We start from the raw sequence: 20,914 nt of genomic DNA on the forward strand, positions 1-20,914 counted from the left end.
AGAAAATGCTAGAAGATGGTGCAGAGCTCAATTTTGAAGAAAACCAGGGATTCCAAACATAGGAGGTGAGTGGGGGAAAGCAAGGAGGGAGTGCATATATTTCAGGCATTGGGATAGCCAATGAAATGGTACAAAGATGAGAGATGGAGTGTCATATATATGAGGTCTACAACAAGGCTAAGATCACTGGGCAGTAGAGAGCATGGTATGGAGTAATGTGTAAGAAGACTAGAAAGGTAGGGAGGGGCCAGATTGCAATTGATTATGTGACCCCCCCCCATATTAGAGACAGTCTTTCTTGACATTAATTTTCTGAGAGGATTTATTTGAAAGAAAAATATTTTGGACAACAAGCTGGAAACTGTTACCAGTTATCAACTTTCTGGAATATCTGAGCATCAACCAGAGGATAAATACAGTAGTCAAGTTAACAAGCATCTAAGTATTTGCTCTCAGAAAGAAAAACAGTTTCTGTTCTCAAGGAGCTTACATTCTAACGTGGAGCTGAAAAGGAGGAGGGGGGAGACAGGGTACCAGAAAAGAGGGGGAATGGTGGAGAAAATTGGGGAGAGTCAGGAGCACAGCCTAGAGAGGGATAAGACATGGTTGGCAGAGGCATCCTTCTTAAAATGGAGTTTTAGAGAGTAATCTGCTAATCAGAGGAAGAGGCCCAAGTGGTCAGAAGCAAACTTCCAGGGTGAAAGTTTCTATTGTACAGAATGGTACACAACTGCATAAAAGTCTAGGAGAGTCAGCACTTAAGGCTTGGAGTTGGATATAAGCAGCAATTCAGGATAGATTAAGAATAAAGACTGGACATTAGGCTTCCTCTGAATACTTCAGAAGGGAATTCCATGTTTTGAATCTCTCCTAATAAGGGATTGCAGTTGTAGGGTCTTTGTCAACCTCAATCCCTTCTCTACTCCCTCCCCTCCCCCTTCCTTGTTCTTGTTTTTTTCTCATGTGAGGCTTGGCTATTTTTCATCCTACAGGTCTAGGTAAGGTGAGAGAGAGTTCTCCCTACCGTGGATTTAAAAGGCTCCTGGGAACTCTCATCTTTTCCCTGGGACTTTGAGACAGAGGCCCAAAGTATCTGCTTTCTTCAGCCTCTTAAAAGACTGGGTTGGGCCTCTCCCTCTCCATCTATCCCAAGAAACAAGTTTCCCTGCCCGCTACCCAGAAGAAACAGAAGGCTAAATGAACATTCATATATCTTTTCCGGCATCCAAGAGAGAAGCTACCAGCTTCCTTGCCTGGCCAGGGAAGCCATTGATCACAACCTTCAGGAGATAGGCCGGTGTGCGCCCAGAAGTAGGCAGGGGAAACTGATCCTGAATCTCAGAATCTTCACATAATGTTCTCTGTGCCTGATTAGGTAGATATAAAGAATTGAGTGAAAGGTGTTTGGGACCCTCCCCTCCCCCCCAACTCCTCTCTCCTCATTTCAGGGGTTTGTTTATAGAGGCGTTGGAGAGGGTCTCAGGAATAGGAGAGAATCGATGGAAGGAGAAAAAAATTAGTGGAAGGTTGACTGAAGGATCTATATGAGTCAATGATTAGGGCTGGGGTGGGGTGGGGGATGGTTCATGGGGGATCAGTGGGGGCTGATTAACAGGTAAGGCTCAGCTTTTCCCCGGTGAATCACCGTGACACGTCCTCCAAGAGACCATGGCCAAACTTATCCGGCCAACCCGACCACGCAGCCTGAGAATGTCTCCCAGCCCACCCCGCCCTGACCCTGGCTCTAGCTGCCTCAGTCCCTACACTGCTCTCTCCCCGCCCCCGCCCCGCCGGTGTCCCCAGAGCAGCGCGGGCCCCGCCCCGCCGGGTTGCTAGGGGAAGTGACGTCACAGCGCGATGGCGGCGGCTCCTTTAGGCGGCTGAAGGGGGATTTAGGCCCGGAAGATCCGAGTCCATCCGTGGTGGGGAGAGGGCGAACGGGGCCGGCGGGGGCCGGAGCAGGGGCGGCGGCGCTCGGACTGTCCCATCCGCCCCATATTGAGGCGCTGGGAGCGGCGGGGCGGCCGGAAAGCGATGGTGAAAGCGGGGCCGTGAGGGGGGCGGAGCCGGGAGCCGGACCCGCATTAGCGGCAGCAGCGGCGCCGCCTCCCCCGGAGCGCAGACCCAGGAAGCGGTCGGGAGGGGAGGGAGCGAACCAGGCCGGAGCCGAAGCCACCGCCGTCATGGAGCTGAGAGTTGGGAACAGGTACCGGCTGGGCCGAAAGATCGGTAGCGGCTCCTTTGGAGACATCTATCTCGGTGAGGAGCGAAACCCTGTCCCCTCCCCCACCCCGTCCCTCCTCCTGCTGCGAACTATCCCCCCTTTTACATACTGCTCTCCCCCCCACCCCGCCCCGCTTTCCCTCTTCCCCCCACCCCCAGCCCCGCATTAACACCCCACCCCCACCCCACCCCTGCCCCGGCTTCTGCCCTCTCGTCGCTTCCGCCGGTCTTCCTGGATCTCTGTAGCCCTTTATCGCCCGGGGATGCTCTCCCCCTATTACCCCCTCTATGCCAGTGTTCTCAGATTACTGTCGTATACCTTGTATACCTCAGCTGCTCTCCCTTAGTCCAGACAAAACACCCCACCCCACCCCAGGACCTTTGTTGAGCCACAGCCTGGACTCGGTCCTAATACCCTTTGGTGTTGTCCATCTCTGTCTCTGTGGGTGAAACTCGAGTCTAGGAACCTTGAGTAGCTGACACCTGCCTGGGAAAACCTGGTTGGGTTGGACTTTTGTTTTGGCATCTCCGTTGATTAATGGCCGGGGGGGAGGTCTCTGAACTTGGAGGGTATGAGACTTTTTCAGTGTCCTGTTCTAGGATGCTTTTAATTACTTCAGCCCCTTTCTAAGAGTGAATGGGGGTGAATTATCTGCTTATCCGGTGAATCCCTGGGTAGGATCTAAGCCCCACTGTTGGAGCTGTAGCTTCTAACCACTCAGACCATCCATCCTGCTCCCACCTCCCCCCCACCCCCCCAATCAAATTTTGGCCCTGCCCTGGTAGACCAAATCATTGGCTTGAGGGATCAGGAACCCGAACTGATTGGGGTTAAGAGTCGTGGAGGTCTGATATTAAGTTTTTCCTGATTCTAAGGTCTGACTTTTTGAGTCCCCAAAATATTTTTTTTTGGAAAGATCTTGATAGGGGAAGGTTGATTCACACTTCATCAGCAAAACTTTGTCCCTTGGGAGAAGGGAGGCAACTATGTTTTATTAGAATGAATGTTAGAGACGGAAGTTACCTTAAGCAATCCATCTCTCCCTTCCCTCTCCCCCCCCCCCATTTTTATAGCTTAGGAAACTGAGGCCCCAGAGAGGTTTATTTCCTTGTTCAAGGTCACATAGCTTATTTATGACAGAGCTTGAACTAGAACCCATTTCTGACTCCCAGATTAGTTGTCTTTCCTATATACCAGGTTGCTTCCTTTGACTTTGAACTTAGGGGATGAAAGCAGCAGTAGCTCTGGAAAGTTAGAACAGTTAGAAATACATTGCTTCCTGAAATTAATATGGTTAAGAGCCTGAATAAAGAAATAAATATTCATGTCAGTAGTGCTATGGGTTTGAGGTCTAATAACTGTATTATGTATTATTTTTTTAGATATGGTATTATGGGGGGGGCGGTATTTGTTGTAATGGATGGCTATATTTGCTATAATGCCATTGCCAGTAACTAAATATGAGAGAGCTGTGTTTTTAGTTACCTGGTATGGTGTAGCACAGTGCAACAAAGGAAATCTTTGCATTTCCAGTGGAAGATCTAAGATACTGGTGATCAGATTACTGTAACTGTATCTCTGCTTTTTAGAGAGGAAAGGGTAGGGCTTTTGCTACCTCTCCACTGTATTGTCCAAATATAAACAAAGGCCATGTCTCTTTGAGAAGACTCTACAGCCCCATCTTACTGCTCTCTCTGGGATCCCCATGTGTTCCCTAATCCATGTGTTTTGTACTTGTGGGGGAAAATGTCAAAACAATGCTGATGCAGTGTGGAGGTGGAGAACTACACTGGTCAAAAATCCGGAAATTCCACAGTTGCAGTTCCTACAGCAACCTTGTTACAGATACGTTCTTGCTTCAGTTCCTATTTTTCTACTAAACATAAACTTTACAACAGTAGCAACCATGATTAGAGTGGAGAAAGTAGAAAGCCCAGGGTGCTATATCCGATCCCTCTGTGACCTTGGGTAAGTGACTGAAAAGCCTTTTTGGGTCCCAGTTTCTTTTACTTAAATAGCTATGGATAGATACAACTTTCGCCATCAATTAACTTTTGGAGGGGGAGGGAGTGGAGGAGGAGAATTTTAGATAACAAATTCTCTAGAAATGTTAAGAATGATCACAAATGGGATTGTCTAGTGCTGAAAGGATGTACCAAGAGTTGGAAAGCCTATGAAATCTGTGCCATTGTTTTTGTAACCTTTAGTTGATGAAGTTGACACACACACACTCACACTCTCAAACTCTTACACTCTTCCAAGTGCTTAAAGATAAATTAATTTAAACTTGTCTTCATGCAGTGCTGATCAGTGTTACCTTCCCTTTAAAGATAGGAAAGAAACCCAGAAAGGCTAAATAATTGGTGGCAAGTTAGACATTAGCAGAAGTAGAGGCTAGTACCCAAGAATTCTCAACTCTGGAAACAGTCCTTTGACTATTAAAATGTGTAAGGTAAGTTTGTAATTGATCGTCCTCTCTGGAAAAGCTGTCTTTTAGATGAGTGTTCTGTGTTGCTTCAGCCTAAGTGTAAATGGGATAGATATGAGCAATATAATATAACACTTGAATCTGGCAGAAGATGTGGATCTCTCTCTCTCTTCTCTCTCTCTCTAATATATATGTGTACATATATATAAAACTTCTTTTTCCCCAGTTTTTCTCAGAGAAATTGTATTTTTCATAAGTGACTCCATTCTAGCATATTCTTGGAAAAATAGTGTACAGATTTAAATATTAAGGTGATCTCTGTATTGAGTAGTTTAAGATTTTGCTTAGCTATATGCCATTGAGTGGAAAATCATTTTGAATTTCAATAATAGCTCTGCTTTGTAACTCATTGCTGTAAAGACTCATTTTCCCCTTTCTTTTCTGCGTCCCCTACCCTGCCCCAAACCCAGGAAAAGCAATTGAGGATCTTAAAAACATTAAAATAGTATTACAAAAGTTCAGGTAGTTTATAAAATGAAGACAAACAGATGATATTTCTTTGTTCCGGGTAAGCCTGGAGAATGACCGACCCCCTTTAGTCTCTGTTGCTCTTTGGACGAAACTTTTGCCCTGCTCGCTTCAAGTAGAGCAAATTTTATAACCATAACTCTGCATTATAGTTGGGTGGTAGTATTTAAATATTTATATCTAAGTAGTCAGCCGGGTGCATTCTCAGCAGCGCGTTGGAAGCAAAGTGTACTGGGTAAATGCAAGCTGTTTGGCTTATTTATAGAAAAATGGATTTTGGCAATTGTTTTAACCTTGGCTTCTGGATCTTAGGCAGCAGTAGACCGGCTATTAGCCACACTAATCCCCTTATGGGGAAGTAGGATCTTTCAGAACCTTGTCTTGGGGTCAAAGGCCCCGCTCATTGTATTGTAGGTTAGCTTTTCTTTTGTTTTTCTGATTTCATAGTCATTGTAGACAAAATCTTATCCGTGTAGGACTTGATTTAATTTTGTCAGCAAGTTTCTGGTGGCCTGTAGGTATTTGATATTTTCTAGCGTTTTTTAGCTTAAGTATTTAGATGTCCTTTTCCCTACTGTTTGTTAACTTCAGATTATTGACCTATATATTGTCCACAGCAGTTGCTTTCCTCCTCATGTGTTGCATTCTTCCGGGCCACTCCATCTCCACAATCCAGTGGAAACTCTTTAGCAGTAATGTAACATGGGTGAGAAGGTAAGTGTCCCATAGTACTACCGTAGAATGGGTCTATTGAGAGGCAGTGCCAACCTTGAGGACTCCTGAGCTTTGGGTGCCAACACATCTGACCTTCACATGTTTGGTGTGATCTTAGGCTGCTCACTTTACCTTTCTATGCTCCAGGCAATTTTCTGAAACCATCAATTGCAGAACAAGTCATTGATGTGTATTAGGAAGACTTTCCCCTTGGTGAGTTCCCAATGCCAGTGAAATCACTGGTGAAATTATTGGTCTGTACCAGAGAAGAAAAAAAATTTTCAAATGCAAATATGAGTGACTGTAAGGATTCTCTAATGTTCTGTATTAGTGAAGAAATGCAAAAAAAAAAAAAAAATTGAAGCTCTTTTTTTGCGCCAAGCACTATGGCAAGCATTGAGGATACATAGAAAAAACTTGTTTCGTTGCATTAGGACACACAATTGAGGGGGAAGGGAATTATTAGTATTATTATTGTTACCTGGCGCTTTTAAGATTTGCAAAGAACTTTAAGAGTATTCTCTCATCTTATCCTCATGACCCCCCTGGGAGGTAGGTGCTCCTCTTATCACTATTTTAGAGATAACTGAGGCAGGCAGGTTGACAGCTTGCCTAGGGTCACACAGCTGGTCTGAGACTGAATTCGAACTCTGGTCTTCCTTACTCTTCGGCTGTAGCTCCATCTACTGTGCCACGTACTGGACTGGATCAGAGGTTACTTTAGTAATGTATTCATAACCTAGATGATTTCTAACAATCGCAATAGTAAAGAGAGGGCCATTGCAGTTTGCCCGGTACTACCTAAGAAGAGACTGTTGCAGTTAGGAGGGATCATGTATGAAGATTGATCGTAGGTACGCAGTTTAAGGTGAATAGGTGGTTCCCACTTAACATCTCCCTCTTTTTGATGTTTGATAGTTTTATTGGAGGAAGCAGCTGTCCTCTAGTCCACTGAGCTTTTTTTTCAGAACATGATAGTGGAACGACAGGAACAAGTACAATCTTGCTTTATTAATGCAGCCAACTGTGCTGGTTCAGTCATATGAAAAGACTGCTAACTACTCATTCTCTGTCCTAATGGTGAAGATGAGCCAAGAAATGGGACTGAGAGGACATTAATGTGCCTCTCAGATCTATGATTTGCTTTTCCCACTGCCAAGACAGTGTGGCTTACTGAATTTTGAAGAACACATCGTTTTCAACAGTATGTCAGGGCATACCAGAGTGTAGTTCAGTTAAATTTGTTTGTACCGACCCCATAAGTATGATTTCTAAAAGTTGCCCTCTAACAGATGATATACCATTCTGCTACTTCATTACTACAACATTTAACCCCAGGCAGAATTCATAGATTATTCATTATCTGGGTTGTGGACCTAAGAGAGCTGGTTTCTAATTCCACCCTCAAGGTTCAGGTCTAAAACCTGAATCTGTCTCATTAGAAAATTTCACGCAAAAATACAGGCTGGGAGCACTTCACAGTTGTCGTATTTTGTGGAGTATGATTGGGTCAAAATGTAACATAACCCCTTTGTCATGTCTAAGTGGTGAGGCCATGGTTTTATATATTTGATGTCCTGTCCTCAGGTTAAAGCATATGTGGCATTCTGGTGTAGTTGCTGGGGGTAGTGCCTGTTAGATAATGAAAGCTAGAACTTTCAATTAACTGGAAATGTACTTTTTTTTTTTTTTTGAAGTATTGTCCATAGCTCCTCTGGAAAGCATGTATCCATAGCAATTTAGAAATTTTCATTAAACATGAATATTTGTCCAGGATCTTCTTACCAATATTTCTGTTGGCTTTTGGCATCTTTTTTAGTACCATACACGTCACCACATGAGTTAGTGGAACCTCTGGTAATGTCATTAGTTAAGGTGGTTTGGGGGTTATTATTATTTGGTATATTCTTAATGTTAGAGTTCGTAGCTATGTCCACCTGTTTTTTTAAATACTTGAATAATTTTGTCAGTGTGGCAATTGGCAAACCCATTGTACCCCAGTATATAGTCTTTTTGAGTTGTTGTCAGTGAAAATCACAAATCAACTGATGGGACTCTCCAAATTTAGCTAGGCTGATCTACAGGCCACAAAACCTAAAGTTTTTGGCCCATCCTCTACTTGAAACTGTTTTAGCTTGGTAGGTAGGTCTTGCCATAGTTTATACTTTGCTAGCAAAGCCATATAGAATTCAGGGTCACATCCATGCAATAAATGATAATACACTGGAGTGGAATTTTAGTGGAATCTTGATAATCATAAGCATTTATTAAACATCAACTAACCAGGCACTGGGGATACAAAGAAAGATATGAAACAGTCCTGCACTTGGGGAGTTGACATTTGTTTTTCTCAGTGCCTCAGTATTTTTTGCTAAACTTTCCTTTCAGGGCAGTAATCAATCATTTTAGCTATCTGGATTGTTTTTCTGTGTTCTTCTGGGGAGTAACATCTTATTTACCTTGAAAGTTTAAGTGATAGCTTGAGTAAGAGTTGAAATTATTGGTCACGTAAATCCATGTTTTAGGTACAGTCAGCAAACATAGTGACTTATAGTTCTGTGTAGGAAAATCCGTATTTAATATTCATATATTGATAAACTGAACCTATTTAGAGCTTAGTCTTATGTTTGAAATGTCTAGTCTGATGGAATATTGTTAGACTAATACTGTGGAAGGGATTCACTAGCCACAAATAAGAGAATCTTTGTGATGCTCATGGATGGCTGTGTATATGACTTCTGAGAGCCAAGGAATTCATTGAACTACAGCTACTGGACTTGACATGCCTGGCCCCAGGAGGTGAGCTACCCAGAGGGAGCAGCACAGGACAGATCCTGCTATTACATCTGTGTGGCAGATAGTACCTATCCCTCTACATCCCTTGAGCCAGTCGTGAGAGCAGGAGATCCCTTCCATCTATAGGTCAAGCAGCATAAGGCCAACAGCCTGTGTGTTTGACTAGTTGGGGCTGTCTGCTCTCTGGTTCCTTGGACTCAGCAGAGGGGATGAAAAACTGCTGTTGCTGAAGGTGACTATTGAAAGTTAATTCTTACACAGCAGACATAGTCTAAGGAATATTGTTCTGTGTCAATCAGATGAGCACCTTCAAGGATAACAGGCCTTGGAAAGTCTGATTGTGCCATTATACAGCTCTCCTGTCATGGAGCTCCCTGTTAGCTTCTAAGTGGTGATGTGCTAACAAGTTTATACAAAGAAGAATTGTTTCATAGGTTTATCTCTGCTTCTTAGAAAAGTTTAGCAGATTAGTTATAATATCATGCAGTTAATACCAGTCATAATATTCCTTAACTGAATTTGTGCATCCATTTTCAGTAGGGTTTTGGGGGAGCCACTGAATCCATGTGTTCTACCTAACTCTACTCTTGAGATTTTCATTTCAGTTGTGTCTAGGTGTATTGTCCTAACTGCATTAGTCAGTATTGAGTACACTATATGGTTTTCTAATGAGAATGTTCAAAATGGCTCATGGAATGGTAAATTAATTTCTTGAACAAAAAATAGTCATTAGTAATAATAAAATAGTAGTTATTCTTGAGAGGGAAGCAGTGATTAATTTTTCATAAGTGACCAAATGCCCTATTTTACTAGAAGTAAACTGTCTCAGAACAGTTCAGGCAGATAAGACATAACTCAGATTCTTTAAGTATTTCTTGGACATGACTAAGTTATATGACATGCAGATTGTCAGAGGGGTAGCTTTTCTTGCAACCTAGATTACTGTTAGTAGCACCTTTCCTCTTAGGAGTTCAGAGTACTTAGAAAATAGAATATAATAACATTTCTCCTTGCTGTATCCATTTGAAACAGACAGTATATCTTCCCACCGGTTTTTAATGGTGGGGTAAGTTGAGTCAGGGGGTACTGTAGTGTTTTGTCTGAAGCCATTCATTTAATGAGGCAGAGTCATTAGCAGTACTAAGCAGATTTCAGTCATCTCAGTGTGGGTCGTTCTAGGCATTGGTTGCTTTTACCCTAGGGTCTTTTAGGCTTACGTGGATTGTGAGGGAAAGAACATGAGTGTTATGTTCTACTCCCTCATCTATTTATCCATTTCTATTCTCTATTCTCCAGGCCTGGTTGAGTATAAAGCTTTGAGTTACAGGCTAATTTGTGCTTATTTTGTGAATAACTGTAACATTTGGGTATCAGTACTTTGTTGTGGTAGAGTGTATAAGGCCAGATGTGGACATTCTCCATTTTGGAATGGGGCAGGGATTTAGATAAAATAATTCTTAATTCCATCCCCAGACTTGATGACCATCTTACTGATTGTGTAGTGTGACATTGGCAAAAGTGAACAAAAGGTTGTTTTTGTTCAGTTCTTTCAGTCATGTCTGAATCTTCATGACCCCATTTGGGGTTTTCTTGGCAAAGATGCTGGAGTGGTTTGCCTTTTCCTTCTCCAGCTGTTTTACAGATGGGGAAACTGAGGCAAACAGTTAACTGACTTGCCCAGGGTCACACAGCTAGGAGATGTCTGAGGCCAGATTTGATCTCAGGAAGGTGAGTTTTCCTGACTTCAGGCCTGGCACTCTTACTTACCGTACCACCTAGCTGCCCCCTGGACAAGAGGTGCTTTTGCCTTATCTGAGAGGGCAAAGGGTCTTATATACAGATTTTATGCTACTGATGGCTATACAGACACTTGGAATTTTTTTCCCATAGAAGTTTAAGGTTTTGCACTAGCATAGGATATTTGTACTCTTGCCTAGTCTTCCTTGTGACCAGTTCCTGATAGAGGTTCAAGATGCTATCATTGTCCATAAAACAGGCTTCAAACTTGTTTGGAAATTGCACCTTTGGCTTCGTTAGCATTATGGTTAGAATATCCCAGACATTTTGACATTTAGTGTATGCTGTTAGATTCCAGGGTGATCAGTTTCAGGTCGTTTGAGTGGATCATTGAAAACTTAACCTCACTACTAGAAAAATGGATCTAAATACAAGCACTCTTTTCCTATTTGTAGGAGGGACAGTACTGGCAAATGAAGTAGCGTGTTACAGGAGGACATATATAGTCACAGTTGCCATGTAACTACTAGAGAGAATGAATGCCTTAGTTGGTTGAACATGATAATGTACTAATCTAGTCTGGCTAAAGAGTAGTCAAAAAAGAAAAAGATATTAATTTTATCTCTTGTGATAAAACCACATGGCTTAGTGTTTCTAATAAGCACTACTCTGAATGGGTTACAAGGAAAGGGAGTTTTTATTGTATTTGGAAAACTTGCTTTTTTAAATCAGATTTGAAAGTCTTAAAAAGTAGAAAAGTAATAAAAATTTCTGTAATTTAGGATAAAAAAAAACTCAGTTGACAGAAATTAGCAAAAAATGGCCTCTCCTAGTAGGTTAAACCCAGGTAACTAATTTTTATAACTTTTTTTTCCCCACTAGGTACTGACATTGCTGCAGGAGAAGAAGTTGCCATCAAGCTCGAATGTGTCAAAACCAAACACCCTCAGCTCCATATTGAGAGCAAAATCTACAAAATGATGCAGGGAGGAGGTATGACCAAATACAATGAAGAGGAAAATTGAACTTTCTTATCAGGGCATTTTCTCATAGGCTCTAGAGTTAAGCTTTGGGATAAGGGAGAAGAGGTCCCAAGATAAAAATAACATTTTTTCCTATCCTGTATTTTTATTGGGGAGATCTCAAGACATAATAGAAAGAACATTCTACTAAAAGGCAGGCAACTTGGGTAATAGTCCCAAAGCTGTCATTAACTAGCTGTGTGATCTTGTGCAAATCATTTAACCTTTCATGGGTATCAGTTTCCTTATTCTAAATGAGAATTTGATAGCTCTAATGTTTTATGAAATTACCAAGCTCTTTCAGTTTCTTTTATACCTGGATTACAGTGTGAAAAATCAGCACATCATTCTTTCAGTAAGCATTTATTAAGTGCTTACTTTGTGCTAAACACTCTGGCTACATGGACAAAAATAAAATAGCCCTTACCCTCAAGGAGGTTACATTTTATTGGTGAAGATGGCCTGATTAAAGAAAAGTTTGAGGCGAAAGAAATAATAATTGGGAATATCAGGAAAGGCCTCATGGGAAGTAGTATTTGAGCTGAGTTTTCAAAGAAATGAAGGTTCTAAGAATGAGGAGGGAGGAGGACCTTGCAGGCATGAGAGGAGAGCCTGTAACACAGAGATGGGAGATAGGATGTTGTATGTGAGGCTAGTTTGGCTATACTAATGAGTGTATGGAAGAGAATAATTTATAAGCCTAGAAGATAACTTGGAGTCAGAATGTAAAAGAATCTAATTGCCAGAGTATTTGATTCTAGAAGTAATAAGTAGCTGCTGGAGTTTTTGAGCAGTGTAGTGAGTGACGTGGTTAGATCTGTGCTTTAGGAATATCACTTTGGTAGCAGTATGGAGAATAGATTGGAGAGTAGGGAGACTCGAGGCAGGAAGACAGATTAGGGGACTGTTAAAATAGTTCAGATGAAATGTAATGAAAACCTAAAGTAGAAGAGTGGCTATGTGAGTGGAGAGAAAAACAGAGATGAGAGATATTGTAAATTTGGCAACTGTAAGGTTGTAAGGTGAGGGAAAATGAAAGTGACTCAAGTTCCAAATCTGGGAGACTTAGGAGGATACTTGGTGCCCTTGAAGAAAATTGGGAAATGAAAAAGAGTGGTGTGTATGGAAGAGGAGGAAGACAATGAACACATGTTTTGGACATGTTGAAAATATACATAAAACATCCAGGTGGAAATGTCTACTAAGTAGCAGGTGCTGAGGGATTGGACCTTTAGAGAACAACTAGGACTGAATATATAGGTCTCAAAGTCGTCGGCATAGAAGTGATCATTTAACCCATGGGGGCTAATAGAGTCACCAAGGGAGGGAGTGTAGAAAGAAGAGGGTCCTGGACCTAGAGTTTTGGGGTCTACCCTCAGGGTGCATGATAAGAAAGATGAATCAATGCAAAGGAGAGTGAGAATAAGCAATCTGACATGTTGAAAAAGAACCAAGAGAATGTAGTGTCACAAAAACCCAAGGAGAAGAAAGAATGCAGGAAGAGAGAGTAGACAGAAATGTCAAATCCTTAATGAGGTCAAAAAGGATGGAGATTGACAGGGCTAAGGCCATCAGATTTGACCATTAAGAGATCATTGGTAACTTTAGAGAAAACAGTTGTTACGAGATCAGAAGCCAATCTTGCACAGGCTAAGTAGTAAGCGAGGAGAGGAAGTAGGAGCAACAAGTGTAGATGACTTTTTTTTCATAGCCAAACAGCTTGAGATAATGGGGTCTAATGTTGAGCTCTGGATGTGTCTGGTAAACAATAGATTATAATCTTATAGGTGGGGAGAGATTAAAGATGGAGAGCCATTGTGGTGACAACCCACTGGAGGGAATGGGATCTGAAACCTGAAAAGAGTTGACTTTGATGTGAAGGTCCAACTCTTCATGAAAGTTTGAAATTCAAAGAGAAGAGGATGTGGGATGAGAAGGGAAAGGAGGGAGCTCAAAGTTAGTAGTCTTAATTTTCTCTCTTAAGTTTGAGGTAAGGTCTTGAGCTCAGAAAGTCAGGGCCTAGGCTGGTTTAGGAAGCTTAAGAAGAGAAAGTTTAGAATAGCCTTTTTTGGGAAGTATGATAGATGATAGAGTAAAAGGATTGCTTTGCTGCAGTGAGGACCTAGTTGAAATTAGATATCAGATTTCTAGATAGCTCAGTCAGTATGGTAGCTTCCTCTAGCAACACATGAGCAGCATGTGAGTAGGAACCAAAGAGGTAGATGGTGGGAGTGCGTTGGGTTTGGCAAGGCATGAGCCAGGACAAAGAGGATGAGCAAGGGATTGGAGAATAGAGGACAGTAGAAGATGACAGAAAATGGTTAACGGGGTCAGAATTGGGAAGGGAGGAAAGTCCAAGACAGGAGTGTTGGCCTGGGAGAATACTGACAAGTGGAGGGACTGGAGGTAACGTGAACAATAAACTTTGACTTTGGCAACCTGGCATGTAGAATTCTGGAACTTCCAACCCCTACATCAAAGCTTTTTTTGTGGGAGTTGTTACCTGCTAAATTGGTGTTATACTCACTCCCCTCCTCAGACTTATCATTTTCCTGCTCAGAAATCATCAGTGTCTCTCTTGCCTGCATGATAAAATACTAAGTTCTTAGCTGGAATTTAAAGCCTTTCACAATGTAGCTCTCACCTACTTTAAAGGGAGGTCCTGAGTGCATTCTGAAGAGGAATGAGACATGGCTGCTCTGGGTGCCCTCCTGAAATGGAGGTTCTTGGAAGAGCTATCCACCTAGAGGAGGTTGCTGAGAAGGCCAAAGGGTAGAAGGTGTATTCCCAGTGTATGGACTCCAGGGTTGGAATGAGGTTGCAGGATGAAGAGCTGGGGGCATAGTGGAGGTGGCTCTTACAAAGCACCAACCTCAGCAAGGACTTTGTATCCGTTTTGTACAGGGACTTATGTTGAACATTGGAAACCTGAAAAATGAGCATTGTGCCTTTTAGGAGAAATTCTAAAAAAGTAACCACTATACAAAAATGATTTTTGTACTTTTGTTGCCCATCCAAGTTTTGGGGGTGGGGAGTAAGACATTTCCAATACTTCACTGAAATTGACATTCTAGGCCTCAAATACAGTGCCTGTAATCAGATGAGAAGTTAGTATTGATGTTTCACCCTTTTGATAACTGTCTTAGAAATTTTATGTCATTAAAAACTGTCAAGCGGTTCAGGGCTTCTTCAATGTTATATTTTGATAGTAAATTGGTGTGGAATAAACAGGAATGTTTGAGCGCAAATTTAGCCTGCTTTACACTGTCTTTAACCTAAAATATCATAATGCCCCTGAACCATTTGACCTCCCCCCCCCATATCTCTTAGCTAGTTGAGTTAATGTTTCTTTTACCTATAAACTTATGTCTTGAGTTAATTCCAGTTCATCCCACTATGGTTTCTTTTAAGAATTTTGCTTATTTTTAGCTTAAGTTTATAGGTATATTCATCTCTTCTCCCCTATGATTTTACTCATCTGATTCAGGGGCAAGGGGTTAAGGAGTGTGAGACCCAAGTTCCCTATTTTTGGCCACCAGTTTGATAGCTATGAATTTCTACTTGAATTCTGAGCACATTCCATTGTCCTTTGCTGAGGATGGAGACTTCCTTCTGAGCCTTGGAGCCTGCCAGAGTTGCTTATAAGCATACTTCTTGGTGTAGCATCAAATCGTTTAGAAAAACCAGCAAAGCACTGTTCTTGAGCTTGACACTGGGGAAGATAGAATCTCACAAGAGTGAGGAATCCTGTGCCAGCTTCATTTGTGTAACAATTTTTGCTAGAATTGAGAACAAAAGCAGCTAACTGAGTTTAAGGTTGATATTCTTTATTATGTAAGAACCACATAGACCTGGCGACTTAGTGTGTTTAAATGCTAAAGGGGAGAAAAGCTATTCTGAAGCCTAGGAGCTGCTTACTTAGCTAAGCTGACTGTTGCTCTAAACAAAGGGTCCTTAATCTTTTTTGAGCCATAGAAGCCTTTGCTAATCTGGTAAAGCACCTTCGCACCTCTTTTCAGAATAATTACTTTAAGTACATAAAATAAAATGCATAGGACTACCAAAGGAAACCAATTATATTAAAATACAGTTATATATCTTTTTAAAGTTCACTTATCTCCTGAATTATACCTTTGGACGCCAGTTTAAGAATTGCTGTTCTAAACAGGTGGTTACTTAGCTTAAAAAAAAAAAAGGCTTACCTGGCCTCAGGAAACTTTAAAAATTCAGTTTACATTTTCCCTTTAGGATTACTGAAAGCCAAACAGGATTCCAGAGGGTGAGAGATATATACTGGAAATTGACAGCTATACCTCTTTTTTTCTAGCTCTTTTTTCTTAATCCAGAGCCACTGGTTTGTTCCTTAAGTTGACAACCAAAGCATTTAGGTTTAGGTTCACTATAAATTTGTTAATTGGGCTCAACCGGGCCCTTATCTTAGCAGTATGTTCCTTTTACTCATCTATAATTAATTCTGCATCCTACTCCCCAGAGGCTGTCCTAAACCTTTTCTTCTCAAGTTTCTCATACTTTTCTCTCCCACTCTCAGCTAAGTACCTTACAGAGACTATTTACCATGAGCTTCCTCTATTCCTCAAACCCCTGGATGTCATTCTCCTCCCTTATTCCAGTATCTGATAAAAAGGTGGGTCTCTTTACCAAGACCAGCCCTGCTACTTGTACTCTTGATCTCATCTCTTCTGTCTTTAGCAGATTGTAACCCGAATCATCATTTCTCTAATCTTTAATCTCTCCCTTGTCTCCTGGGTCCTTCCATACTTCCTGCAAAGTATTCCCAACTCTCACCCATCCTGAAAAAAAGCCTCATAGAACCCCGTACCCTATCATTCTATTTCTCTCCTCTCCAGGCCAGTCTTCTAGAAGAAGCTGTTCTCAAACTTTTGTAATCTGGCCTTTGACTCACCTGAAACTGCTCTCTCCACAATTTTCTATGATCTTTTGTTTGCTTAACTTAATGGCCTTTTCTCGGTCTTCCTTCTCTGCCTCTGTGCAGCATTTGACACTCTTGACCACTCTTCTCTGCTTTGTTTTTGTTTGGTTCTTTTAGCCATGTTCACCTTCGTGGCCTCATTTGTGGTTTTCTTGGGAAAATACTAGACTGTTTTGCCATTTCCTTCTCCAGTGGATCCATTTTGTCAGGCAGTCAGGGGTTGAGTGACTTGTCCAGGGTCATGCAGCTAGGAAGTGTCTGAGGCTGAATTTGAACTCAGATCTTCCTTATTCCAGGTATAGTGCTTTATCCACTGAGCTACCAGCTGCCTCTTAACTCCTCCCAGATCTTCTCTTTCCTCTGGGTTTTTGTGATACTGCTCTCCCTTGGTTCTCCTTCCACCTACTTGACTGCTTTTCTTTCAGTCTCCTTTGCTGGTTTGTCATCCATATCATGCCATTAACTATGGGTATGTTCCAACATTCTGTCCTTTGTCCCCTTTTTATTCTCTTTCTGTATGTAGTCTTTCATTTGGTGACCTCAGTAACTTTCATGGAGTTAATTATCATCTCCATGCTGTATATACTGCCCTAGCCTCTTTCTTGAACTTCACTCACACATTTCAAATGGTCTGTTAGGTGTATCAAACTAGAAGTTTCCATAGGCACCCATTTGTCCAAAGCTGAATTCCTTATTTTCGTCCACCTTTCTCCCTAACGTCCCAGTTTTTGTCTTGGTGCCACCAGCCTTCAGTAAGCCTGGTTTACAGCCTGATACATCATCCTTGATTCCTCACCCTATGTGTCCTATCAGTTGCCAAATTTTATCTTTCCCACCAAAATACTCACATTTGACTCCTCCTTTTTATTCATACAGATACTATTCTTAGTTTAAGACCTTATCATTTCTTCTTGACTATTTTTCCTACCTCAGGTCTCTTCCTTCCCAACCCATCCTTCACACAGCCATCAAAGTGATTTTTCTAAATTGCAAGTCTGATCATGTCACTGCTATACTCAGTAAACCCTAATGGCTTCCCATTGCGTCTTATATCTTTTTTAAAGCCTTTTACAGCTTTGCTTCAGCCTTTGTTTCCAACCTTATTGTACTTTAACATCACACACTCCCCCTTCAACAGACACACATTCTCCTCAATGTAGGCAAATTGGCCTTTTCTCTGTTCTTCACACCTGATACTCCATTGCCTTTGCCTTGGCTCTCCTCTATACCTAGAATGCTCTTTTACCTGACCTCCTCTTAGAACTCTTTTTTTTCCTTAAAACTTTTCAGCACCTACATTAAACTTTTCTTTTTTATCTTGCCCCCGTCTCTCCCAACACACACAACACAAAATTTATGGTTTTCATTCTGTGTATACTTTTATACATGTTGTCTCTCCCAGTAGCATATAAGTTGTTTGAGGACAGAGCCTTTTTACTTTTGTCTCTGTCTCTCTTAACAGCTAATATGTAGTGCTTAATGCCTGACTTAGTAGTAGCTTAATAAAATGCTTTTTGATTAAGGATGTATCTCACTGACTTCACTGCTGCTTGAGTGGGTGCTTGAAGGCTCTTAATGGTTTTGGCTGAATATGCCAGGATAATGAAAACAGTACCTATTTCAGTATTGAGGGTGGCTGAAGTTATTGTACCCATAAAGATACCATAATTGAGTTACATGTATTCTTAATATTACTTTACATTCTTGTTGCAATGCTGAAGCTAAACTCTATGAGCAAGGAGTATGTAGTATTGAACCTGGGATTTTATCTACCATTTTAAACTGTTGGAAGCTGCCAAATTTAGTATCTAAGTAATCCAGCCTATTACAGAACCAGCTGATCCAGGAAATCACACTGTTGAAATGCCTTATAAAAGAGACAGCACCTCTGGTTCTTAATTTTTCTCCTTATGCATGGGAGCCAGACCAGGGAGCTTATTAGCTTGGGTGATGTGGTCTTTTTGTCTAGGTATTTCAGATGCCAAGTTCTAATCTCCTTTGTACTTGTCTAGTACTCTTTACAATGAAAGAAGCTTCAGGGTAGGAGGAAACACAAAGCTGAATGACCACATTCCATTCTGTGTGGTTAGAAATAACATGCATACACTTTCCTTGTTTTCAAGATCTTACTCTGAAGATTTCATTATAGTGATATTAGTCTCATCAGGTGGGGGTCTAGGTTAATTTTGTTCACATTGATGCCATAGGATCTTATGCCTACTATTTTATCCAAATGGCATATTAAAAATGCCAAATTTGAGAATGATGGTTCCTCTATCCAGTGTTTCATTTCTGATAGGATTGCTGAGAGACATATTATAGAAGAGCACAGTAATTGCCCTACATGACATCAGCCCTAACTTTCCTGTAATAGCCTAAACTGTAAGTTCATGAAACACAGCGTAAGTAAATGAAAATTAAATATTGATGGAACAGCGAGATGACTCGTAGCTTAAAGCAGTAGCCTCGAATCAGAAAGATAAGTTTAAATCCTGCCTCAAGACTCCAGTTTTACCTACTCATGGGGCTCTTCTGAGAGTCAGATGAGGTAAGGCACTTATTTTCATTGCTGGAACACAGTAGGCACTTAATAAATGCTTATTGCCTTCCTTTTGCTGATAGAGGACTCTCAAATAGACACTAACCAAGTTTTAAACAGAACTGTGGTAGTTTCCTAGACCATTTGGCATGGAGGTTGAGTTCTGAGCATCTTTTTAATTTTGGCTCTCTTAAAAAACGTTCTTAGGTCCCCTGTTCCTTTAATCCAGAGCATTTTAACCTGATATCTGCTAACTTTTTAAAGAATATTTTGATAACTATTTCAGTATAATTAGTTTCCTTGTAGTTTTGTATATTTTATTTTATGCATTTAAAAACATTATTTTGAAAAAGAGTCCATACATAGACTTCACCAGACTACCTGAGGGGTTCATGATACAAAAAAGGTTAATAATCTTTAGTCTAACATATTCTCTGTCTACAGAGAAGGTTGATTTTTCCACTGCTTCCTTGGAAACTCAGATGGCTTCATTTTGAAAGAGAAGGCATTTGTTTAATTAAATCTTTGCTTTTTCTAAGGCATTATTCATCTGGACTGATTTTTGTGCAGAGTAAAATGTTGCATAAATGGGACTTAAGCATTATGGTAGAAATCATCTACTAAATTATATGTGGGCAGTAATTGACTTGACCTTGAAGTCATCTTTGACTGATTTCTTTCTTTCATCTTTTGCATATCTAGTTATGTCCATTTTTTTTTCCAGTAAAAATATACCCAGAAACATGACCCTGCCATACCCAGACAAGTTGTCTTTCACTTGCTCTCCATGACTCTGGTACTCCTTCTAACATAGATCATATTGCTGCCAGATTAATTTTTCTAGAAACTGTTTGTGTCATGTCCCTCTCCTGTTTGAGAACCTATATATACTCACCATTGAATTCTGTGAACCTCTTTTGCCCATATTACTAGACTTTGCATATTGTAGCTCCATTCTTCCTATCTAACTTTAACTCTGTTTCAGTTAGATGAACATCATTACTAGACTGTTAATCTAGAATGTCCTCTAGTCAGGAAGATAAAGGTTTAGATTTCTCCTGCGACACTTTTTGGCTGTTACCATGGGCAAAATTACATAATCTCTCTAAACTTCGGTTTCATTTTTTTGTAAAACAGGGATAACATTATTGGTACTTAACTCATTGCCTGTTAAGGGCAATTCAAGGATAGGTAATGTGCTTTTGTAAACTTCAGTGTGATATATATAAATTGTTATGATTATACATATACTTTAGATTTATGTAGTATTTGCTATTTATAAATGGCTTTTCTATGTATGTTCTTGTTTGATCTTCACAGTGAAATAGATAAGGTTGTGTTGTTACCTACTTTTGCAGAAGAGGGAACACAGAAATTTTGTGACTTAATAAAGGCGACCTAAGTACTCTTAAGGAATGCCAGAGCCGAACTGTACCATGCAGCTGGCTCAGCTGAAGTCTCTCTGTGGGAAGCCCTTTTGTATTTTTTCGGTCCACATTAATCTCTGACTTTATACTATTTTTGCGTCCTCCATAGAACATAACATACTACTGGACACAAAATTGGTGCTCCATAAATTAGAGTTGAATTGCATGTTTAAATGTTTCATAGGTAAAGACCACATATTTTTGAAGATTGGTCTCATGGACTTTAATATAACACATAAATATTTTTCAGAGAAAAATTGGAACTACGTGAGAATAGTTAGGGAAGTTTGTAGAGCATATGGAAGATCAGAGACCAAATGTAAAGCCTAGGGGCACACATCGTTATGTTTACGAGTGCAAGCTTTAATTGGGGAGATAAAACATATAACTTAAGAAAAAGCATGAAAAAACTTAGAAAACAACATAGCATAGTGCACAAGAATGAAGACTTAAACGCATAGATGCTGAGAGGGACAGTGTACAAGTGTTAAGAGAGAAGTGGGAGTTAAAGAAATCTTTCTAGATCAGGTACATTTTGAGCTGGACCT

The 20,914-nt window shown here is 40.8% G+C and overlaps 1 protein-coding gene across 3 annotated transcripts in view; it reads left to right on the top strand.

The window, feature by feature from the left end:
* The first annotated feature begins 1,855 nt into the window (after nt 1-1,855).
* Nucleotides 1,856-20,914, top strand: part of CSNK1D (casein kinase 1 delta) — a 71,543-nt gene continuing 52,484 nt past the window's right edge. For all 3 annotated transcript variants that reach the window (XM_036753845.1, XM_036753848.1, XM_036753847.1), the window contains exons 1-2: nt 1,856-2,259; nt 11,310-11,420. In XM_036753845.1, the coding sequence (XP_036609740.1) occupies nt 2,184-2,259; nt 11,310-11,420 (187 nt within the window). In that variant the 5' untranslated portion in view covers nt 1,856-2,183. The remainder of the gene's footprint in view (nt 2,260-11,309; nt 11,421-20,914) is intronic.

The sequence above is a fragment of the Trichosurus vulpecula genome, chromosome 4 (assembly GCF_011100635.1).
Source record: "Trichosurus vulpecula isolate mTriVul1 chromosome 4, mTriVul1.pri, whole genome shotgun sequence".
In the NCBI taxonomy this organism is placed as follows: domain Eukaryota; kingdom Metazoa; phylum Chordata; class Mammalia; order Diprotodontia; family Phalangeridae; genus Trichosurus; species Trichosurus vulpecula.